At 36.1% G+C, this 25,990-nt stretch overlaps 1 protein-coding gene across 2 annotated transcripts; it reads right to left on the bottom strand.

Annotated features, from left to right (window-relative positions):
* Positions 1–978: 978 nt before the first annotated feature.
* Positions 979–12,459, bottom strand: LOC145034189 (peroxisome biogenesis protein 3-2-like). Of its 2 annotated transcripts, none has more exons than XM_078982550.1 (8): positions 12,178–12,459; positions 11,434–11,556; positions 7,390–7,551; positions 7,094–7,293; positions 6,862–6,989; positions 5,030–5,157; positions 1,483–1,662; positions 979–1,403 (listed from the first exon to the last, which is right to left on the bottom strand). In XM_078982550.1, exons 4-8 carry the CDS (start codon positions 7,290–7,292, stop codon positions 1,154–1,156), a joined length of 885 nt encoding a protein of 294 aa, XP_078838676.1. In that variant the 5' UTR covers position 7,293; positions 7,390–7,551; positions 11,434–11,556; positions 12,178–12,459; the 3' UTR covers positions 979–1,153. The 2 variants fall into 2 exon arrangements, with proteins under 2 accessions (XP_078838676.1, XP_078838675.1); XM_078982549.1 differs by having other exon boundaries at positions 11,438–11,556.
* Between the last annotated feature and the right edge of the window lie 13,531 nt (positions 12,460–25,990).

The raw sequence follows: 25,990 nt of genomic DNA, 5'->3' as shown, positions 1-25,990 counted from the left end.
TTATACATTTTCACTGCTTATTAAAAGTATTACTTGATTAAGACTCAAACAAGTAAAGCAACATATTTTATCATTTGTAGTGTTACGGGCCTTATACTTTAATATTTACCATAATAGAAACGTATTTGTGATTTTCTACCAAAACAAAAACTTTTGATCGGAGGAAAAACTAACCATCTAGTATTTTGTTTATTTTTTAAACCATTTCAGATATTAATTATATTTAACAATCATACACTTACCGACATACATCCATAATAACATACAATGATGGTTTGCATATCTATAATTAAAGATTATGGTTTTTTATCATATAATTTATTTTATATTTTCACTTTATTCAAATTGATTAGTCATTATGATTGAAATAATAGTATTTTTCTTCTTCAATCGTGGCTTCCACAAGTATTACTCTAATCTAGTAAGTAAACAAAATACATCTTTTCCTTCATAAAATATTCATCCTAAACAATAAATTGTTATAGCATCTAACAAAATTAAATTCAGAAGTATTCTAGGATTATAGGTGATCGATAATTGCCTCCTCCAACATGAACTGACTACATGTTTAATTTTGATAAGCATTAAGTTATGATTCCTCTCATCTTAAGATAAATATGATATGTGATTTGACATGTAACATAAAGAATATATTTCAAACAACTGAAGACTAAAATATTACTGGCCTTTGGGTTAAAGTTGCAAAAACATTTTAAGTTTAATAACATGAGTTTTTTAACATTTTGGTTTTTTCATTCAGGCTACAGACTTTAAAAAATAAACAACTTTTTACTTGACCGCAAACATTTAGCCTACATCTTTTTCTTAAGATATGGTTCGCAGACTTGCCTTATAAAAAAATACAACGCCTAAATAATTAGAGAAATCTCTTAATCATCGTCTTATTGCAAGAAGCAAGTGGGAAGTCTGTAGATATCGACAAAATTCTAAGACCACACAATACAATACCTTATATAATTACTAGCTAAATAAAAGGTTTTATATATTATCATCTATTTTTGACAGGAACTAAAACATGAAAAGCTAAAGCTTCAAACTTAGTGAAGGGAAAGGGAAAAGGAAAAAGAAAAGGACAAGCAACAACATACAAATAAGTCTCTATATAATATTTGGTGGTACAAGTAGAGAAGATTTACATGTTTGTGTAGAGCAGAGTGAAGAAAAGTTCAACTTGGGGAATGTTTTGAATGATATGAGTAAACTTATTCCGGCTGGGTTCCTCCAGCAGCAGCGGACTAATCTGTGCAACGCATGGAATAAGTTTGGCAAGCGGTACACCCAAACTCCCATCACCACCAACACCAAACTGTAACTTCATGTCCTCCATCAATCCCTCCACCACTTTTTTCAGCGACATCTCTAGAATATTCCCAAATTCAGAACTACAAAACAAAAAACACAAAAAGAACAAATTACACTTAGTAAACTACTATAAGTTGTAACTGTACTAGAAAGAAGTACCTTGATAAAACTGTTCGTGTCTCCCCCATTAGTTGATCTAGTTTAGTGACGTGACTGACTGCCTCGGGCATCAAATAATCCACCCAGTGATGAGGTCTCCCATTGCTCATGAACATGTTCAATATATGCATAATTGTTTCATCAAGTACACTAGAATTGAAGATATCCCTCAACTGCTTTCTGCAAATAACAATCAATAGAATATATACATCAGTTTCACTGATGTTTTATTTTTGCACTTTAAGATCATCATGCATTCGAGTTGATGATCTTGCATCAGCCACTTAATTCTATTTATTATAACCAAACCAGCAGCACTGACCGGAGAGTGTTAGCTACAAAACTATCCTTCTAACCAACAATATCATATCTCATTCCAACCACATGAAGGCAGGCTATAGTTAATTATTATTATTGTCCCTCAAGATGATCCCTGCAACAAACTAACTAAAACTGTCGTCTACAATAATACCCAACCAAAATCAAACCTCTTTTTGAAATCAATTATCAACAACTTTGCAGATAATCAAAATCAAATTTGATCAACAGACAAAACATTATTTTTCTTAAAAGAACTAAAGATCCAATATCCAGACCGAAGCTTAAGATGTCAATAGTGGAATCACACACACAAACAAAAAAGTAATAGTAATTTGAATCTGAATCTTGTTGGTAAAAAATCAAATAAAGGCTCCCCTAGTACAGCTGGAAGAGGCCGTGACTCCTCTCACAGTGAGGGTGAATCATCAAGCACCTTTGCAGATACCTTATCTACATCCCTAGTGTAGACAAGGCAACATACGACACACCAGTCTGTGGTTTCACGATCCCTAACCGATATATACGAACAAATGCAAGCCTTGCAAGATGATTCGGAAGTTCTAATGTATGCAGGTGAAGAACCCACCACTTATGAAGAAGCTTCAAGTGATGAAGAGTGGAGAACTGCAATGAAACAGGAGTTGGAATCGGTCGAGAAGAATGCTACATGGAAACTAACACATCTTCCCACAGGGCATCAGGCAATAGGGCTGAAATGGGTGTTTAAATTGAAGAAGGATGCAGAAGGTAAAATGACCAAATACAAGGCAAGAATTGTGGCAAAGGGTTATGTACAGCAAAAGGGTGTCGATTTTGATGAAGCTTCCGCACCAGTGGCACGTTTGGAAACAATACGAACGTCATTGGGCGTTGGCTTTGGCTGCGAGTGAAGGATGGAAAGTCCATCACTAGGACGTAAAATCTGCCTTCTTAAATGGGATTCTATAGGAAGAAGTGTATTTCACGCAACCAACCAGTTTTGTTATTGCAAGAAAAGAGAGCATGGTATACAAGTTGAACAAGGCCCTCAGCTCTCTATGGTCTACGTCAGGCTCCAAGAGCTTGGAATGATAGACTTGATCAAACAGTGAAAGAGATGGAATTCCAAAGATGTCCACAGGAGTATGACGTGTATAAACTCCAGAAGTCAAACAAGTCTTTGATTGTCGGGGTCTATGTGGACGATCTGATTGTGACAGGTTCAAGTGAAGAACTAGTGGCTGAGTTTAAGAGGCGGATGCTAAAGACCTTTGACATGAGTGACTAAGGAACCTTATCCTACTACCTAGGGATAGAAGTTCACCAAGACAAGGATGACATCACAATCGGTCAAACAGGGTATGCTAAGAAGATTCTACAAATAGCAAGAATGAGAGAATGCAACCCATTTCATACAAGGTTGTACTGAAAGGAAACAGATTGAGGTGAAGCATATCAGTGGCGATGAACAAAGAGCAAACCCCTTAACAAAAGCTTTGCCCATACTCAAGTTTATAGAGATGAGGAATCTTTTAGGAATTATAAGGCTTGAGGACAAAGTTCAAAATTAAGGGGAAGTATGTGGGAATAGTAATTCTGACTTGGTCTCTTAGTTGACCTAGTCTAAAGGAATAAGTGGCTTAGTTGCCACCTTGTTCGGAACACACGATTTTACTGTTTTAGCTTTTCTGTTTTTCCTTTGCATGTTATTTAAAGCATTGTAAGTCTCTTTGTTTTAGTATCAGAAGTAAGAAAGAAGAAAACTGGGAATCTTTTCCCTCCATCTCTATGTTTTTACCCTGTTTGGGCGTAAATTTTCTGATCAGAAAAAGGGCCTGAATAAACAAATCTGAAGGGGAGATATCTCATAAACTGATAGCAACTATCCCATATCAAACTAAAGAGCACAAACCAAACATACCAGAATTATTAACAAAAGAAACCCAACACAAGCCACTAGTATTTCCTGGCTCAGTTGAAAACCTAACAGAAAAGAAAAAGCCACACCTGATAGAAACCTCAAGTCATGCCAAGAAACTAGTTAGTTTCTTGCCTGATTGAGAACTGGATTGGATGATCAATGGCATTATATGGGATGCTGAAAATAACCTATTCTCCAATAACCCAAGAATCTAAGAATCAGATAAGTGAAACTAATTGACTGACTATGACTGGTAATCGAGTAATCAGCTAGTAACTAAACCCAAAGCAAGAATTGAAAAAAAAAAAAAAAAAAAAAAACACGGGCTCAATCGAATCAGACTACAAATTCCTGAAATCAATTTTGGTTGTGTATGCACAAAACCCAAGAAATAGATTATTCTTGAAAAAGGGTAAAATGTACTTATAACTTCCAAGACCTTGACAACTTTTCCTAAAGTCATCTCAAGTTGTTGGCAAACTATTGATAACATGGATAATGTCATCTTTTGACTTATTTTGTATTCATGCTCTTATCCATGATGTGTTAATGAAAATAAAGATTTAGGTTGATAGAAAGCTTCTTAAATGCTAATTGTGGAGGGGAAGAGTTTTGTAATAACCAACTTAATAAGAGTTGGTGTTTTCATGAAGCGGAATGAAAGTCATGACTTTGAACAATCTCACTATTTATCCAAGAAAGTAATGATGTTTAAGATGGTTGGAAGAGCTTTAACAATTGTGCTTTGTTTGTAGTTGATTTCAAATAATAGCTTGAGCTTCAATAATAAAAATGATTGTAAAGGATGTACCAAATCCATGTTAAGTCTTATAGAAGTTGAAACCCTACCTAGATTAAGCAATGGTGAACTTGCAATGGTGAGAAAACTGAAGCATATTACTATTAAGGCGAGTAATTGTGTAAGTTGTCCAACAGTCAACATGTTACTATCACTGTATCACATTTGAATGTGTGATTTGAGATGTATTCTTATTAGCCCCATAACTTCTATAGGGAATGTGATTGTAATAGTCAGAAAAATATTGGGATGCACCCTTACTAGTCTGGTCCCAAAGTAAGAATTGGGTATGTAATTTTATGATCTCATGTCCGGGATGTATCTATTCTATGTTAGTTCCATGTTGGGCATTTTCGGGAATGAATGATGTATGAAGTACAAAGGATAGGATATACTTAAGAAGCAAATCAATCAGTATAGTATAGTTTCCATTCAGGAAGTCTAGGACTCTGGGTTTTGTATTGTTTGGATATTATATGGTTAAAACTCATAAATAATAAATATTATTTCAAATACATAATCCTTACCCTCTGAGAACTTCAGTTGTGGCAGCTTGCATATTAGATATGAGTGTGGGAATTCTCTGACTTGAAAGAAAATCAGCACTTGCCAAAAACAGTTGTTCGTCGCTTCTATCCATCAGTTCGCCATCCTCCTGTAAAAAAACAAAATTCTAATTTCATGAAAATGGCAAGAATTTGGACAAAGAATAGATCATGAGACAATTATTATCAAATAATTCTCATTCCCTATGTTCTGTATTAAATATTTAATAGCCCCCTTGTAACATTAGTCAATGTTAGCTTGGATGATACGCACAACTACTTCTAGTTTGACACCCACAAGAAAAAGATTGGTGTGTGGTTCATTCAACTATTGTATAAGAGAATCGATGTGTTTGGTTTTGTTATCATACGGATAACTTGGCCTCCCACTTAAACAATGGCCTAGATTTCCTATTAAGAGGGTTTTGTTTTGAGTTGAGTTGAATCACTAATCCAATCCAAGGTTATGTGCTTCACGGACCGAGTTAACAAACTACGTCTACATTAAGGTTTGAGGGTTTTGTGTTCGAGTTAAATGCTACATTGAGTAATAGTTTTGGGAGGTACTTATCTTTTGCCCTCCCTCTTCTAACCAAATCACTTTCTTCCGAATATGATTTATCTTTAGAATTTGTGTCTTGAGAAAAGACTTGTTAATTTTCAATTATTTGTAGTTACTTCTCATCCTTAGTTTTATCAAACCAGTCATCGACTTATTTCTTATTAGAGGAGTATATAAATATTAGGTTATCAATCACTTGAAACACTTTGCCTTTGAGTATGATATCTAGTCTATTCTTAACAAACTATATGATCACTTCCATATACAATAGCACCGTGCATCTCGCTTATACTAAAGGCCTATTACATTTCATGTCTTCCAAACAATGGAGAGAATATATATACAAAATTTGGTAAAAAAACACAATTTAAATATAAAGAACATAACTATACTTCTTTAAACCTAAAGTTATATTGGAAGTTTAAATTTTTGTCAACTTTTGTTTAATGGTTCATGGTTGCCCCAAAACAAATAGTAACAAAAAAAAATCAACTTGCAAAACAGCAACAACCAAAACCAAGGCATAATCTAGTCTACAAATGAGACTAAGACAGAAGACAAGGATTAGATTTACAACAGCATGGTTGTCATGTCAAAAGAATACAATTATTAATTAAACTCTTCAACACGTTGACTTCTCAACTGAATAACAAATTTTGGGAGCAGTTTTGTTCCGTTTATATTCAAAAGTACAACAATAGTGAAAACAGTCTCTCCTACAATACGTTTGTGTAGATTAACTACATAGCAACACTAAATATAGTTAATAGTTTCAGATATGAGCTTCTTGATTTTTAGGTTTTTATTTCGAAGTGGAGAAGTGATGGTTTAAACTCCACGATATATAACAAGTATCTTTAAAAAGGATGTTCCCTAAATAAATAATAAAACAAAAAAAGCAAGTATAAGTTAATACTAAAAGTTAAAATCAAGTAGTAACCTACTTCTCTCAAATGTGACGCAGAATTTCTAAGTTTTCCTAACTAATTTGTTATATGAAATAGATGGCACATCACTAATTCCAAGTTTAAAGAATTTGTGTATAAATGTTGAAGTCAGTAAGGGGCATTTGTTAAGCATGACAGAATAGGAGAGAAACAACAGGTTGTACTGTGGGTGGTGTGCATTGGACACGGACTACAATCAATGTCAATGAGACAATAGTTGCAATTTTTTTCGTCCTCATCACCATCATGAAATATAACAAACACAACCTAAAAGACAAAAAAGAAAGAGAGGTTGTTACACTTACAGTTTGAAATCCACCAAGGTCTTGTGCAGTATCTATGTATAGATGTCTCCCTAAGATGTTGACCTGAATTCTAATGTATAAGCTAATTGCAGTCATCGCCCAGATAGACAACACCATCCTGGTGAAACCTTTGCATATCAGACAAGATTTAGAATGAGAGGTTAGCCTGCTAATCCATATTAATTTAATTATCTACTAAGATGTGATCATAAGAAAAAAAATGTATTCATACTTAATATTTTAAGCCTATCCCAAAGCTCAAGTTTTTCTGAAGGTGTCAAACTGTTGGGCTGACCTTTTCCTTTTATCAACCTCTCTGTAAGATGCAAAACATCCAACTCTTCTGAAACCCGGCTACTCAAATAAAGCATGGCATGTGGCAATGTCATCGTATTAGCTATTCTTTGGATGTTCTCAAAGTGCATTTGCATCCTGTACATCGGTCATTTCCCAAAAAAAAAAAAATGTTAAGAAAATATCTGATTGGCTTGATAAACTACAAAATGACGAGTATCACTACTATCTTACTGGGCCTTAAGAAGCTCATCATTCTCTTGCTCATCAGCAAGTTGTCTCTCGAGTTCAGAAATCCTCTTTGAATAAGCATCATAAAACTTGTATAATAGGTACCCACCTCCACAAAGCCCAAGAGAAACATAGACCTTTCTTTTATGTCTTCTCCAAAAATCCCTACAATCAGAAAAAAAAAAATTATACAATAAATAACAACTCAAACCTACAGCAAAACCGAATCTACACTGTTCATGAGCAGAAAATTACTAGTGTACTTTTTTGTAATTTAGTTTGAAATCGTGATTTTGAAAAGAAAAAATCAAAAGGACGAACTAAAAAGTTGATGGGACAAACAGAGGAGTGATGGACGGACTTGCGTTGCCATCGTCATCCTGCTGGTTGTCGTCAAATGGTGGGTTTTATTTGTAACTATTGAATGGACAAGTTTGGTGGATCAATTTGTTGGGTTATATTGTTGGGCTGACATGAAATGGATTAAAATATTTACACAAATTATACTCCTTGTGGTTTGGTGTTTCATCCCGGCCTAGTCTTTACCTCCATTTCTTTACAAGAAAATTACAAATATAACAAAATATCCTAATTACTTTGTAGGAAATAGTCAAAAAAAAAAAAAAAAAAAAAAAAAACGAAATTACATTTTTAGCCATCAAAATCGCAGATGAATTAAGCGCATCTGCGATTTGTTGGGTCAGTCCCATTATATCTACCCATTTCTCAAAGTTGCATTCTTGCGGTCGATTCTTGTGGAGCGTCCCAACATAGAAAATTCTTATAGGTGAAATTCATCTACAATGTTTACTCTGTTTGTTTTTTCTTTTTTTTCGCTATATGTACACTCACATCGTCTTCGCTGTATTTTATTTTTATAATATTGTGATGTTAAAAAAAAAAAAAGATAGTGATATCAGTAAAGCAACAATAAGAGAGATTGATACACTATCATTTATTTTGTATATAATGGTTAATATAGTTCTTAGTGAATGCAAGGTTTTAAAAATCGGTCGAGGCGTACGCCTCGAGGCGAGGCGGAACAAAACCGATTCTGAGGCTACGCCTCTTAGGGGGAGAATGAGGCGCACGCCTTAGTCGTTTGAGGCGGTGAAAGGCGGTCCGAGGCGGGGCGTTCCGAGGCGAGGCGTAAGAGGCGTTATAGGGTTTTTTTTTTTTTTTTTTGACTTTTTGACCTTAGAAATCACGAAATCACGTGATATAACCTAATTTTCTCCAGCCGTCACTCCCTATTTGTCTCGGTTCTTCTTTCTTTTCTTTCTTTTTCTCTTCTCGTTTCTTCTTTCTTTTCTCTTCTCGTTTCTTCTTTCTTTTCTTTGGGATGATGACATTAAGTAAGACTTTTATGTTTGAAATTGGACTTTAGTATGTTTTTTATGATTAATATAATATATTATTATTATTATTTTATTCCGCCTTGAGGCTTACGCCTCGTTTCGCCTCGAGGCTTACGCCTCGTGAGGCGAGGGGTAAACGCCTTGAGGCCCGATTCCGTATTTTAAAACCTTGAGTGAATGTTTGTGATGTAAAGATTTCCAAGTGGGATGAAGTAGGATAAAGATTTGTGTATCGTTTTTGTGTCTTCTTTAATATTCACATATTTATGCAGTAAATTATGTTGAGAGAATAAATATTCTAGACGAGAAAAAAGGTAATTTGTCTTCTATTTTTTTAAACGTTTTTGGCATAAATGTAATAGGTTAATAAAGCCTTATAATCAATTTAATGTTTGTTTGATGCTAATCTTGTAGGAAAATTATGCTTTGATTTGCTTTGATTCAAAGGAAAAAAGGTAACCAATTTATAATATTTTTATTCCTCAACTAATGGGTCAAAACACATAAGGAGATTAGGATCAATGGAATTGGAAAGGAGCACAAGGCAACAATTATTGCAGACACAATGGGTAAACCAGTGGAGATACTACCAACTTCTAAGATAGCCAAATACAAGTTAGAGAAAAAAAATATAAATAGTCCTTATAAAGGTTTGTTAATATTTGGTTTAATTGGGACAATACACTAATGATATCAGGAAATAGCTATGTAATTTACATTATTTAAGTTATTAAATTATTAAAAAATAAACAAAAATTATTGTTATAGATAACATTATACAGGAGGGGCTGAGGAGATGTCATGTTGCATAAGATGTACTCTTTTAACAGATCATTATATAGAAAAGTGATTGGGTTATACAATGGATTTGCTCATAAAGTTATTTGGTACTTTTGGAATTTAACTAAGAAGATTTTTTGGAGATTCAATTTGGCCTCATGATAAAGAAGATTAAGTTCATTTATATAGAAAAAAATGTTTTTAATTGTATATGGTGTTATTATTATTTTTTTCAAGAATTGGAAAAAAAAATGTACAAGTAAAATTTAAAGTCGTTCTTTTAAAGGACCCTTTTAAAGGAAATCAAGATAACACCAACTGTTCGACATATTGCTCCAAAGAATAATCATCTTTTGACTTTAGATCTTTTGTGTTACTTTGATGTATATCTATTGAATATGAATCTTAAGGGGTCTTCAGCATCATGTATGTACGATTTAAATAGGGTTGTGAATTTTTCTATTGCAGGTTTCCACCATCTCAATTCTCAAACACTAGATATTTATTAGTCTTTTCAAGGACTTTAAGGTCGGTTGAGGTTTACCAATATAGACTATCAAGGGATCTCAATTAGTTTTAGTATATATTAAGATATCTTAAATGAACTTTACTGCTTTCTGGGTTTTAGTTAAAGGTTAAAGGCACGAAATAGCAATGTACTTTAGTTGATTTGTGCTCTATAGCATCCTACTTTTTTTCTTTATATTATTATGCACAAAATTTATTGATAATAGAAATAAGGGATCATATTTAAGATTTCATATATTCATTCTTTTTGTATAGGTTCCTAAATATTTGGTATTTATTTATAGTATTAATGATTGTGCAGTATTCTTAATTAAAAATGGACGGCAAATGGACAGCCTAATTATGTTCGAATGTGTTATTTGTAGGTTCTGATGCTTTGTGTGCAATTTTTTTTAACATGCATATTTTTTTCTTGCATAATCACTTGACTACAAATTTGGTTGAAATTTATGCAAAGTGTTTCTACTATGTGGGGTTTGATATTATGCTTCACAGTGATGTTTGATATGGTTTATAAATTTTAATTTAATTTATTTGGTTTAAAGCAAATCTACCATGAACAAGAGGAGAAAATTGAAAAAAGTTGGTTGCAAAGATATTAGTCAAAAAATCTTCTTGATATAAAACAAAAATTAAAAATGACAATGAAAAGGTGATGATTAAATATTAAGTTATTTGCATAAAAAATTATTTCATACAATAAAAAAGCATCAATAATTTAAATATTATTTTTTTACCGGCACAAATAAATATATTCAAACTTATCAACGTATATACTATATATAATATTAACATAGAGATAATAATACTAGAAAATATTAAAATATCTAATGATTAAAAATTAAAATACATAATAAAATCCAATAGTAATAAGAATTGAAACTAACAATAAATTATAAATATGCCATTGAAAAAATACAATATTACAATTCATAAGTTTTTCTAAATTAATTATATAATATTTTATTACACAATCAATTCTTTTAATTCTATTTAAAATTAACACTCGTGGGTTCCACGGGTTTTAACATAGTTTATTTAAATCAACGAATATAATTTTATATAACTAAAAAAATATATCTTAAGTAATAATTTTTCAAAATAATTGATTAATAATTTTGATTTTTTAATATGAAAGGTTAATTAATTTTATAACCGTGGTTCTCACGAGTTATAAACTATTGTATGAAATAAAGAAGACACATAGAGAAGGTGCTTTAGTGACTCCTTTTTGAACCTTTGACCATTGTCTCTCTAGATTGTGAACAATTTCTTTCATAGAAGCCCACAAGATACAAAGAAAAAATGAAGAATATGAATAAAAGATCAATAATGAAGTGTAAGCAGGAAAAAAAAAAGATTCAAATTAGAGATTTCTAACCAACCGGTTCATTTTTCTTTTTCTCTAAGCTCTCCTGCAGAGAAGAAATTGAAGCAGCTTCAGCTTTTGATTTTAATATTGAATCACCAGATTCACAGTAATTATTAGTGTTTCATCCATTTCCTGCAAGGAAATATTCAAATATAACTAAAACTAAATGGATTTATTGAAAATAAGAAGAAAAAGTACATTTTGCAACCATTTTAAGATTGAAAAGAATGCAAGAACTGATAAGATGACATGCCTAGATGTTAAACGTAAGATTGAAGCATGGCTCGGTATGATCAGTTAATATGCACATCTAAACTATCTAGTATGTACATTCGATCTATCATGACAAACTCAGAAAATATGCAATTTCAATAAAATATGCAGGTTTTTAAATCATTAATCACCTGAGGCGCTAATTGTTTCTCAACATAGATTTCTCATAGTGAAGTTGATTTGCTCCGACTCTAAATCTAATATATTGAGCATGAATTCATGAAATTTCAACACATGATCAACATAATACCTATATGTTCTTCTATAGAAAAGTAGGCGTTCAATTGGAGGGCTAGGGCAGCATTAGAGGCGAGTGAATTTGTGATGTTAACTTGTTAACCATTTTAATCAATAAAAACGCAGAGAACCATAATATTGAGTATGAATCAGAATCTAAACACATAGAACCTACAACTTTGATATCTAATCGAATTAATAATAGATTGAAGGTGTATTAGCTTTTATCAGAACATAACATACCTTAACAGGGAATAACCGACGAAGCTGTAAGCTGGAAGAGGAGTTGTTGCAGGTGGAGGCGGCGCTATTGCAGGGAAAAGGAGAAGCTGCTGTAGGCGGAGGCGGCGAACGGCGAGGTGTATTCGGACTGTCGGAGGATGCGTCACAGACTTACGAGTTAAAATTATGAATATTGAAGAATGAAGATAGAAACAACGAGTGAAAAACAACGGCTTCGATTCGTGTTTGCGTCTTGCGATTAGGTTTCTTCGTTCACTCGTTTGGACGTTCCTTTCTCAATTGGGCATTTGGGATCCATTTATGCATTTTACCAATTACAAATTAAGATTAGGCTGGATTCTAGAGTTTTTAAATATTATGTTATAATTTTATTATCTAATATCTATATATAAAAATTAGTATTTAATACAACAAAATATAATTATGTATAAAAATTATATATATATATATATATATATATATATATATATATATATATATATATATATATATATATATATATATACGGTTTGAAATCTTAAAAACCGTAAGCCAAACCGTTCTTTATGGTTTGAAATTTTCAAAAAAACAAGCCAAACCATAAAGAAAAATATAAACCGTAAAACTAAACCGATGACTGATTTGGCCGGTTTCACGGTTTCAAACCGAACCACGATCACCCCTATATGGAGGTCCGGGAGGCATTGGGAGTAAGAAAGTGGGGACAATTCCTTTTACAAACCATTTAGCAGCTCATTGGGCTGAACAACTACAACAAAAGAAGCACAAATTGGATTTTTTTTTTCTTTAAATCAGTCCAAAAAAATCAAAATAATAATGATATTAACCGGTTTATGAACAACATAATCCAAATCTCTACACAATTTGTTCGCAGGATAGGAAAAAAATATTTATATTAAAAATAACTAACTCATTGTTATTAACAATTAAATAATAATTTTATAACAAATATAAAAAATAATTTTTAATATTATTATTATGAGAAACTATAGCATAAGAGATAAGTTTAGAACTTGAAGTTGTTATACATATAAAAAGTTATATGATTAAAACAGAAAAAATTAACAATTTTTTAAAAATAAATAAATCATTATTGTTATCTATCTTATCGTAAATATTATCATTATATACAACATATGATAATAAAGACATCTTTCTATTTTAAATAGTAAATTAAAAAAAAAAATGTATCATAATTATTACTATAATTATGTAGAACATATAACAACGTCTTTTATAAGGTTAGAACTTAAAATTGTATTACATACGAAGTTGTAAAACTTTGCTAATACAACCAAATACTCGGCATGTTAATTGAACTCGGCCTCCAACGGAATCGAGTTTGCCTGACTTAGGAAAAAGACACTCAGATTTTAATCAAACTCGATCCAAATCTAAGAAGTTCAATCCAAGATCATTTTTGAAATTCTAAAACTTAATTGGACACTTGTCAACAAAGACAATCTCACCAAAGAATACCTTCAACGTCCTACAAAGGTAGACGCAAGAAAGATCTCATGGTTTAATCCCTTTGAAATATTTCACAATCTTTCTTATTTATAGTTGAGGAGGCATACTCTTGTTTACTCTCATCATCGATGTGGGATGAAGACAGTTAAATTAAACGCATTTCTTTATTTGCCAATAATTTTATTTTGATAAATAAAATATTAAATAATAAAAATAAAACATTATCAAGAAAATTTATTGTTCAATAGTTTCATTTTTTAGTAATCTCGTAAATTGTTATCCAAAAAAGTAAGTTTTCATTGAATAATTTTTTGTTAAATCCTAAGATCATAAATTGAGGTAGGTACCTAATATAGAAAGTTTGTTTATATGTATTTTCATAATTCAAAAGGTCATTATAAAATGAATTCCTTTATAAAATATAATCGAATATATATTTCGTGTTTTTGAATCAAAGTGTTTTTTCAAACAATTATAATTTTATGTTTTGTTTTTTTTTTATATTTATATAACATTATGTAACTTATTTATAATATTATTAAAAACAATATGAATAATCATGAGTGTTTCAAATGTATATGGTAAAAGGAAAATGCTCCATTTATCGGTCCAAATTTATCAAACTCAAACCCATTTGTATATATTTTGTGTTTTTGAATCAAATTCATTTTTCAAACAGTTATAATTTTATGTTTAGGTAAATTATTTACAATATTATTAGAAACAATTTGAAAAATCATGGGAGTTTCAAATGTATGTGTTGAAAGGAAAATGTTTCATTTATCGGTCCAAATTGATCAAACTCGGACCGATTTAACTCAAGATACCCAACTACATAATGGGTTTTCATCCAAAGCTCGACTTGAACTTGAAAAAATCTTGTTCAAAACCATTTTTGGAATTCTAAAACTTAACTGGACAGTTGAAACTAAAGACAATCTCACCAAATAATACTCTCAACATGCTAAAAAGGTAGGCATTAGGTAGTTCTCATGGTTCGGTTCTTTGAAACATTTCATAACATTTCCTATTTATAGAAGAGGAAATGTTCTCTTATTTACTATCACTATCGATGTCGGATGAAGACATTGAAATAAAACACCCTTTCTTGTTTATAAAACATTATTTAACTTATTTAATAAAACACCATTTCTCTTGTTTACCCTTTCTTTATTGTTCAATAGTCTCATTTTTCTATAATCTCGTAAGTTGCTATCAAAAAAAAAAAATCTTGGATAATTTTTTGTTAAATTCTAAAATCATAAATTCCGTCAGGTACTTAATATAGAAAGTTTGTTTATATGTATTTTCATGATTCAAAATTTTATTATAAAATGAATTTATTTATAGAATTTAATCTTAGGTAGATGTTTTTTTATATTTATATAACATTATGTAACTTATTTATACTATTATTGGAAACAATTTGAAAAATCATGAGAGTTTCAAATTTATGTGGTGAAAGGAAAATGCTTAATTTATCAGTTCAAATTGATCAAACTCAGACCGATTCAACTCTACCAAACTACATAACTTTTTTTCTAGTGAAACCCGGTTTGTATATATTTTGTGCTTTTGAATCAAAATGATTATTCAAACACTTATAATTTTAGGATTAGGTAGATGTTTTTTATATTTATATAACATTATGTAACTTAATTATACTATTATTAGAAATAATTTGAAAAATCCAGTTCCGATTCAACTCAATATACCCAACTATAGAACTTTTTTTCTACTGAAACATGGTTTGAACCTGAAAAAATTTGGTTTAAAACCTTTTTTGGAATTCTAAAACTTAACTGGACACTTGTCAATATAGACAATCTCACCAAATAATACCCTCAAAATCTTACAAAGGTATGCATGAAGAAGTACTCAGGGTTTGGTCCTTTTGAAACATTTCACAACCTTTCCTATTTATAGAAGATGAAAAGTTCGCTTGTTTACTCTCACCATCGATGTGGGATGAAGACATTGTAATAAAACACTCTTTCGTGTTTATAGAACATTATTTAACTCAACGAGTTTGAGCCTCCAATTTATAGGCTATAAAATGGCCAAACTCAACGAGTTTGAGCCTCCAACTTGTCAATTTGGTGTGTCACATGTCACCATATGGGTGCAAGGCGTGGGGAGAAAGCAATGGCTCAGATCGTGCCACGTCACCCCTTTCATAGTAGCACCCTTGAGACTTCTAAATGTCGTAACTTTTGCATACGAGCTCCGTTTTTTATGTTCTTTATATCCACGCGTAGGTATTGACAAGATCTACAACTCTCCTTTTGATTCCATCGTCTAATTCTCGAACAATTTTAAATTTAACAGTATGAGAAGATTACATTGTTAACGACCGTGTAAAATTCATAACTTTTACATATGGACTCCGTTTTCAACTGTGCCCTTAATAGTTGAACTCCTTTTAATGAGATCTTCAATTCTCATTTAGGTTGTTTCAACTAAAAATCGCCCGATTTAAAATTTAATTTCTGGGTTGTATACTGTTATGCGAAATATTGGAAAAATCATAACTTTGTAACATCCCGAGATTTGGCAGGTATTCCTGAACCCTCTTCTATCATTACCTTTTCATTTATGCTCCTTGGGGTTGGAAGTGAAGAGTCAAGATAAGTTTAAGGACCAAGTTTGCAAACTTGGGCCAAAAGGGAGTATGTTGCATGTATATAAGAGTACGCTAAGCGTATTAAAGTTCACCTTAGTACGCTGGGTGTACTAATGTTTGTGTGAAACCCTAATATTTAGGGTTTGGGACCTATATAAGCAACATTATGAGCACCAGAACCCCCTTTTACCTCAACATCCACAGCTTACATTCGTCCTTCCCAAACCCTAGCCTTTCCTTTGTGTGTTTAAGCTTATTTGGTGTGTTCTTGAGTGCTTTAAGAGGAAGGTATTGCATCAAAGTGTTGGAGAAGAAGATCAAGCTTGTAGATCTGAAGTTAGCTTGTGCTCAAGAAGCTCCAAAAGGTATAATGTTCCAAACTTTATGCATATATGCATAGATCTCATCATTTTACTTTATTATAAGAAATTCTTGTCCCAAAAGCCATAAGGTGGTGCATGTTATGATTTGGACAAAAAGAGTGGTCCTTCCAGACTCTTTAAGGGACCTTAAATGATAAAAATGAGGTCCAGTTAGTTGTATGTGTCCCATGCAAAGAGAAATAAGTTCTTAATGGATTAAGACCAAGCATTAAGAACTTTATGGACGTCCAAAGTGATAAAGTTCATGACTTTATGGATCCTAGGCATGTTAGGTCTTTGGATTTGAAGTTTGGGCTTAAGTGCTTAAGTCATTAAGCACTTAATAAGGTTTTGGCAAACTGTAGAGTACGCCCAACGTAAATCTAGTACACCCGGCATACTGGGTCAGCCACCCTGATGGTGGTCAACGACTGGACGAGTACGCCCTACGTACCAGAGGAGTACGCCCCGTGTACGTCCTCTGTTAGGCCTTTGACAAAATGGACTTTGGATTTTGGGCTGTTTATGGGCTAAATGGAATAAGGCCTTCGCTGGACCTTATAAATGAGATATTTTGGGCCCAATGGTGATAGTGGATCATGGGGTTAGGCCTAATTAGGGAGTTAGGACCAATTAGTAAATTGGGCCGATAATGGGCTTATTATGTGGACTTTAAAGTCAAGGACTGGGTATTTGGGCCTTGACCCAATAAAGTGAATGGACTTAATGAATGGTGTGGACATTTAGTCAAGAAGGTCATGTTGGGTATTAACTTAGTATTTATTGTGTAATAGTTGGGATTCCCAGCGAGACAGCAGTCAGAGATTTGCAGTACTTCAACACTACTTGCAAGGTGAGTTATTCGCACCATATCAACAAGTTCTAAGGCACCAAGGCCGACCTTTTATAAACTATATTCAGTTGTGGCATGATATGTTTATTGGTTTGCATCCCGGTAGTTAGGATGGGGTTATGTTTATGCTTAGCGACCTGGTTAGGCCGGTGTCCTACTTATAGGATCATATTATGTGATATGATAGTATGATCTGTTAGATTGGTATCCTAATAGATGGGATGGTATTATGTGTTATGTGGTATGGTATGTTTGATTAGTTCGTTGTCTGTAGATTGTTAATGATTATCTGTTATATGTGTGCATGTTTGTTTGGCTGTTGAGGCTTATCTACTATGTGCGAAAGCAAATAGACCTAGGCAATCCAACTTGTTGGTTGTGGGCCGTGAGTATTCCATCCCGAGGATGATTGGACTCATAGTATGTCGTCATTCCAACCTGTTGGTTGTGGGCTCAGGGGTATTCCATCCCGAGGATGATTGGACCCATAATATGTTCGCATTCCAACCGATTGGTTGAGGGTTTGGGGTATTCCAACCCGATTGTTGATTAAACCCATAGTATGATGTTTATGATTATATATGTATTGTCATAGTATAGGTATTTTGGGGGAACTCACTAAGCTTTCGGGCTTACAGTTTCAGTTTATTGTTTCAGGTACATCAGGGGATCACGGCATGGCAAAGGCGTGATCGTACAACTCCTCATTTTTTATTTATATTACAGGGAAAACTCTAATATTGGACTATTTTGAAAACAATTTTGTAATAACTACTAGTTTTAAATGTTTTGAAAATTTTTTAAATTGGATTGAATTTTGTGGGTGTTACAAGTTGGTATGAGAGCCTTGGTTTGAGTGAATTGTAGGAAAGTTCGTGTGAATCCAGTCTCAACTCGAGGAAAGATTTTCAAAATGGTTTCAAATGGTTTTCAAAATAAGTAAAGGAGGATGCAGGGTGTACGATCAGCAGGAGCCAGTACGTAGACCCCAAAATACGATATAGTTATTTGATTATGTGATATGTTAGAACAACATGCTAGTACTAGGCTAGGGATTTTTAGGAATTGCATGATGGAATTATCTGATTATATGATGCCTGCTAGCCTAGGGTTTTCCTTATATGAGATTGACAACATTATTGTAGTTACTTGTATATGTATCACGGTTGTACATAATTAAGATCTTATAGCCCGATAATGTTTGATTTGGCCTTATGTTTTGTTCTTATTGATTAGGGATTAGGGTAGGATCAGATATTCGAAAGTCTATAGGGTCCAACATTATGTATGATTAGCATACACTAGTGATGCAGGGTTGGTGGAAGTTTCTTGGATGAGTGAGTTGTGTGAGGCCGGTAGGTTGATGTGAGTCAGTTAGCCTTCCTCGAGGAGTAAGGTTGAGCGACCACCATATGTATGTGTATTGTTAGGGTGTTGTGAAGATACTTGAGATAAATATGGGTAGGTGTGGAAGGTAGTATAGGCCCGTACTACTTAAATCATAGGACCCATACGCGTAGCAAGGAAGTCACAACCCCTAAGGTTTAGTTGGGACTTGGTTCCTAGTTATTTATGTGGATTGTCTGATATCTTCCTGTTATATTTTCAGTATGGTGGTTACGAGGCATTTTGTGACTAGATCCAGATCGGGATTAGGGCATGGCGATCAGGAGGCCCCAACAACGCCTGAGGTTATCAGCCAGGAGGGGCCAATGTTGACATAGGATCAAGTCACGAAGATCATCCGCGAAGAGGTGGTCGAGATTGCCTGGGGTTAGATTTTGGAGTTGTTTGGGTCTATCAAGACCACTATGATGGAGTACTTCGATGACAGATACACAACCCTTGTGGAGACAGCTACCACTGCAGCTGCATCAGCTATATCGGCGGCAGGGGGAAGAGTATGAGCCACTTGGGGCTTCCAGTACAGGGACTTCAATAATACAAAGCCCCCTACTTTTGATGGGACTCAGGACCCCATCAAGGCTATGAGGTGGGTTTCTGATGTGGAGGGGTGTTTCTTTACTTGCTCGTGTCCTACTGACCAGAAGGTCAGGTGTGATCTGAACCTGCTAAGGTCCGGGGCCAAGGACTGGTGGAGATTGATGACAACATCATACACTGATGATCAGAGATCTATTACTTGGGAGCAGTTCAGGGATATGTTCCGTGCCCAATACATTCCACGGGTTGAGATGGAACAATTGGCTCAAGAGTTTTTGAGTTTGAGACAGGATGGGGAGTTAGTGATGGAAATCACTCGTATGTTCACAGAGAGGGGGATGTTCTGCCCAGAGTTTGCTTCCGAGCAGTCTCAGATGACTCGTTATCTAATCATGCTCAAGACTGACATCCGACAATTTGTGTCTACCCAGTGATGTGATACTCTTATGGATTTACAAGAGACCGCTACGAGGAGGGAGTTGAAGATCGAGCTGCAATTGAGGGAGCAGCGACATGCCCTGGCACAGTCGCAGTCGGCGTCGAAGCGGTCTAAGACCGCTGATACCAGGATTGGGGGACAGCCAGGCCACACTTGTGGGAAGTGCGGAAAGGCTCATTCAGGGACGTGTCGATCAAGGAGTGGGCACCACCAATGTGGCAAGCAGGGCAATCTAGACAAGGATTGCAGGCAGCAGACTCCGGCTTCCAGAGTTAGACTTTGTTATCATTGTGAGCAGGTGGGCCATATGAAGGCCCAATGTCCTCTTCTAGCCGCCAAGTCGACTCAAGCTTCAGCGCCAGCTACATTAAGGATCGCAGATGGGAGGCCAGTTAAGGCAGAGCCTCCAAAAGCTCAGGAGCATGCCTTCCAGCTTACAGCCGAGGAGGCCAGGGCAACACCGGATGTGGTTGTTGGTATGTTTCTATCTTTTATCTCATTTATTGTATCTGTTTTATGCTTATATGTTGTACCTGTGATTAGGTACGTTTTTAGTGAACTCCTTGCCTTCATTGGTTTTATTTAACTCGGGGGCGAGTCGGTCGTTTGTATCTCAGACTTTCAGTAGGGAGTTCAGTGTGCTAGTAGGTGAGCTAGAATGTTCGTTGTGAGTCTTTATCGCCAACAAACACGGGGTTTCTGCTTCTTCGGTCTACCGAGGATGCGAGTTGGAGATCTTCGGAGTATCCTTTCCGATAGACTTGATTCCTATTCCCATGGGGGAAGTGTGAGTGATTGTGGGGATGGACTGACTTAGTAGAGTTTGTGCCATGATAGATTGTGAGGGCCAACGGGTGATAGTTCGAACCCCAAGTGGGGGAGAACTGATGGTATGTGGTGAGGGCACCAGATTGGGAGTAGGGTTCTGCTCAGCTGCCAGGCTCGATAGTATATTCAGCACGGGTGTGCGGGTTATCTGACGTATTTGGTGGATACGTGAGCCAGGGATCAGATTTCAGTTCTAGAGGTTCCAGTAGTCATGGAGTTTGCTGATGTGTTTCCGGAGGAGTTGCCAAGGATACCTCCGGAGAGGCAGGTCGAGTTTTGAATCGACCTAGTGTCGGGTGCGACCCCTATCGCCAAGGCGTCATACCAGCTGGCGCCACCTGAGATGCAGGAGTTGTCATCACAGCTGCAAGAACTGTTGGGCAAGTAGTTCATTCGACCTAACAGTTCTCCATGGGGATCACCGATCCTCTTTGTTAGGAAGAAGGACGATTCACATCGGATGTGCATTGATTATAGGGAGTTGAACAAGTTGACGGTGAAGAACCGTTATCCACTCCTGAGGATAGATGATCTCTTTGATTAGTTATAGGGTGCATCTTGGTTCTCCAAGATAGATTTGAGGTTGGGGTATCATTAGGCCTAGGTCAGGGAGGAGGTGTAACGCCCGGGTTTTCAGGGCTAAGCATTTTTGTCAATATAATAGTCTAGGTCAACTATTGTAACTCTTTTTGAAGTAATAAATATGAAATATTTGAGTATTATGTGAATTATGTGTGTTTATGTGTTTATTATTTAATTATAAATGTATAATTAATAAAGAATAAAAATGAGCGTCAAAATTAAAGTGTGAGATAATCCCGATATCTCTACATAAAGTTGTAGAATATGTCTCAAGGTTTCCGTGCATATAAAGAATGCCGAAATCCGAGCTATAAAGAAGAAGTTATGGTCCGCCGAAGTTTTACGACAAAACCGGCACGACACCGGGAGACGTAAATAGTGAATTTACGATAGAAGACTTTTTAGCCTTAGCAATCTAAACAAAAGTCGTAGAATATGTTAAACTAAGAACATCGATAAAAAGAACGCCCAAATCTGACTTCGTATGAAGAAGTTATGATTTTTCTAAGATTCGGCTTAGCAGTGCACGGCCTGAAACTCGAATTTTAGTTCGAGCGGTTTTTGGCTTACGCAACATAAATGAGAGTTGAAGATCTCATTAATAGGAAATCAACGGTAAAAAGACAGACAAAAACAGAGTCCGTATGTAGAAGTTATTAATTTTACGCAGACGTTTAACAGTATAATCTCCTTGTACTGTTAAATTTAAGATCAGTCGAGAATTAGCTGACGGTGTCAAAATGAAAGTTGTAGATCTTATTATTACCTACGCGTGGATATAAAGAACGTCAAAAACGGAGGTCGTATGTGAAAGTTACGGATTTTAGAAGTCGGAAGTGTGCTGTGCGAAAATGGGTGATGTGGCACAATCTTGGCCATTGCTTTCTCCCCAAGGCTTGCCACCAGATGGTGACATGTGGCACCAAGTTCAGCCACATTTCACCCTATAAATACCACCTCTCCCACCCTCATTTTCTTCACACCTTTCCCATTCTTTCTTCTCTTTACTCTCTCTCTCTCTCTAGAACCTCTCTCTAGCCCCGAAATCCCCCGAAAAGCCTAGGGAACCTCCCTAGCACGAGGCGGAAGCCCCGGAGTGCTTGAAGGCTCCGAGAAGAATAGCTTTTCGGATCGGGAACGCTGCTCCAAGCAAAGCCCGGTTTTCTATAAAACCCGCTGTAAGTGAGCTACGCCTACGCTATTTTTAATATAACTTTTATTTAATTATAGTAACGTTATTAGGAACTTATAATAAATACTTGGGCTATTATTATGGGTTATATAAGTATTTTTTTGACGCTTATATAATAATAATAATAGCTAGACTATTAATTAGTCTCGACGAATAATAAACTAAACTCTAGTGGTAATAATACTAGGTTTCGTCGAAGAAAAATTCTTTTTAAGAAGCGAAGCGCTGTCTGAGTTCGGAATCACCACCTTTTCCGGTGAGTGCATAGTTACCTTCAACTTACACATAGATATGAAGTATTTTATATAAATTACGTGTTATGTGTGCATATTATCTGAATACTTGCTATCTATGCTAGATGAACGTTGTTATACATGTTTTCAATGATTTAAACTGTATATGTATTTTATATCTACGAAAATGTTGGGGTAAAACATGGGTAGATGTAATAGGTGATGTGTGATAAAATGATGAGAGGCCTCGATGTTGTTGTTGTTGATCCAGTCATCTAGCGGAGTATAGATGACGACCACGGACTCTTCTAGACAGTCCAGTGGAACACTAGCAGGTTCGCAACCTGTAGGTGTTGTGAACGATGTGTTCACCGGTGTACTCCATCCCCCACATGGTTGCCTATTAGGACATTTATTGCTGAGGAATCCCCTTAGCAGTAGTGTCCGTCCCGATGATAATCCTTAGGCTAGGTCCCTTATGATAGGTGTTTAGGGACGTAAAGTGAGGATAACGGGAACGGGTAATCGGGTTATTGTTGATTGATGAAATTAATAAACTTATTTATTGTGGGTTGAAAACCCTATGTGCTCACCAGGCTCCCAAGCCTGACCCACTCAGTTTTATGTATTACAGGTAGTGGCGCATGAGCATAGGTGTGATGTTTTGGACGAGGGATTACGGATATAGACCTGTAGATATGAAATAATGTAGTAAGGCTTATATTGTACTGTTTATACTTTTGATCTGTACGAACATGACATCCCGAGTCTTTTAATGAATACATTTCTATGGAAATGCTTTTGATAAATCTTTATCATATTATTGTTTTGGGACAAATTCCGCAAACCATTTATTAAAAGATAACTCTGATTTTGAAATAAAGTATAAACAAAACCGGTCTTTTCTGGCCGTGATTTTGGGGATGTCACAGGAGGACGTGGAGAAGACCGCGTTTCAGACTTATTATGGTCATTACGAGTTCGTGGTGATGCCATTTGGGCTCACCAACGCGCCAACAGTATTCATGGACCTGATATCTTGGTCATAATGTTTATTGATGATATCTTGGTATATTCCAAGACCCGAGAATAGCACCAGGAGCACCTCAAGGAGTTATTGGGAGTTATGAGACGAGAAAGGTTGTATGCTAAGTTCTTGAAGTGTGAGTTTTGGTTATGAGAGATCCGGTTCCTCGGACATCTCGTTAACCAGGAGGGGATTCTGGTCGATCTGGCCAAAATCGAGGCAGTAATGCAGTGGGAGGTGCCGAGATCTCCTTTAGATATCATGATTTTTTCTGGGATTAGCAGGGTACTACCGAAGATTTATACATGATTTCTCAAAGATTGCAGTACCCCTCACTCGTATGACGAGGAAGGGGGTAGATTTTCGGTGGGGCCCTGAGCAGCAGAGGATGTTTGGGACCCTCCGTCCGCGGTTGTGTTAGGCTCCAGTTTTGACACTCTCGGAGGGAGTTGAGGATTTTTTGGTGTTTTGTGATGCATCCATCACAAGCCTGGGGGCGCTCCTCTTGTAGAGATGATGAGTGATAGCCTACGCATCGCGGTAGCTGAAGCCGCATGAGATGAGATACCCTACGCATGATTTAGAGCTGGGAGCGGTGGTGTTCGCTCTCAAGATATGGAGACATTATCTATATGGGGTCTGCTGTACCATATACACATATCAGAAGAGCTTGAGACACATCATGGATCAGTCGAACCTGAATTGAGGCATACGATTGCGAGATCCTTTACCACCCCGGTAAAGTGAATGTGGTGGCAGACGCCTTGAGCCGTAAGTCAGCTGGGTCTTCCACCCTAGCAATATGTATAAGGATAGCGGTGGATTCTCCGCTTGTGAGTTTGTTCAGAGTTGCTCAAGTTGAGGGCATGCGACCTGAGAACTGGAAGCTGGAGAGGATCAGGGGTGAGAACACCCGGTTTGTGTAGGATAGCCGAGGATTATTAACCTGATGTGGTCGGATATGGGTTTCGATGTCTGGTGGGGTCAGACAGACAATCATGGAGGAGGCTCATAAGTCTCATTTCTCTAGTCACCCGGGGGCCACCAAGATGTACAGAGACCTGAGTTTGAGTTATTGGTGGCCATGTATGAAGCGATAAATCACTTGGTACATCGAGAGGTGCTTTACCTGTAGGATAGTCTAGGTCGAGCATTAGAGGCCGCATGGTATGCTGCAACCCCTGGAGATTCCCATGTGGAAATGGGAGTAGATCACAATGGATTTCATTACCAAACTGTCGAGGACGGTGAAGGGGTTTGATGCTATATGGGTCATCGTAGATCGATTGACCAAGAGTACCCGTTTCTTAGCTATATGGGAGAGTTCTTTGGCTGAGAAGTTAGCCGACGTGTATGTTCGCGAGATCGTCGCTCGCCATGGGTTCTGGTCTCCATTTTTTCCAACCGAGATATTAGATTTACCTCCCGGTTCTGGCAGAAGTTCCACGAGGAACTGGGCACGCGGCTGCACTTTAGTACAACATTTCATCCGCAAACCGACGGTCAGAGTGAGCGGACCATTCAGACCCTTGAGGATATATTGAGGGCGTATGTCATTGATTTCAGTGGGAGCTTGGATTCCCACCCACCCCTTGCAGAGTTCGCCTACAACAACAACTATCATTCCAGCATTGGCACCCCGCCTTTTGAGCTGTTGTATGGGCGGAGATGTCACACCTCGGTTTGTTAGGGTGAGGTCGGACACAGGGTGATGGGACGCACGGAGGTAGTCTTGCAGACTAACGATAAGATTTAACAGATTAGGCAACGACTGCAGGCCGCTTAGAGTCGGCAGAAGAGTTACGCTGACAGATGTCGATCTGAGTTAGAGTTTCAAGTGAGTGATATGGTACTCCTGAAGGTCTCACCCTAGAAGGGTGTGATCCGCTTCAGGAAGAGGGGGAATTGGGCCCCCGCTACATTGGACCATTCAGGATTATTGCTAGGGTTGGCAAGGTGGCATACAGGCTAGAGCTACTTGAGGAGCTTAGTCGGATCCACAACACTTACCATGTTTCGCAATTGCAAAAGTGCATTAGGGATCAGGAGGCAATGGTGTCATTGGATGATATTCAGGTCGATGAGCCCCTAAATTACGTGGAGACGCATGTGGCTATACTAGAGAGGAAGAATAAGGTTCTACGGAACAAGGAGATACCTTTGGTGAAGGTACAGTGGGAACATTGGAGGGGTCCAGTGGACGTGGGAGCCCGAGTCCGATATGCGGGAGCATTACCTGAATCTATTTTCTGCAACAGAC

Source organism: Lactuca saligna, chromosome 3, assembly GCF_052625555.1.
Source record: "Lactuca saligna cultivar CGN05327 chromosome 3, ASM5262555v1, whole genome shotgun sequence".
NCBI lineage: Eukaryota > Viridiplantae > Streptophyta > Magnoliopsida > Asterales > Asteraceae > Lactuca > Lactuca saligna.
This window is presented reverse-complemented; position numbering and strand designations above follow the sequence as displayed.

What these genes read in the sequence shown, in the direction of transcription:
- LOC145034189 (XM_078982549.1), bottom strand. An exon ending in GGATAGGCTTAAAATATTAA is followed by an intron (nt 6,990 to 7,093) that starts GTATGAATACAT and finishes TGATATGCAAAG; the next exon opens with GTTTCACCAGGATGGTGTTG. An exon ending in ACAACTGAAGTTCTCAGAGG is followed by an intron (nt 1,663 to 5,029) that starts GTAAGGATTATG and finishes TGTTATTTGCAG; the next exon opens with AAAGCAGTTGAGGGATATCT.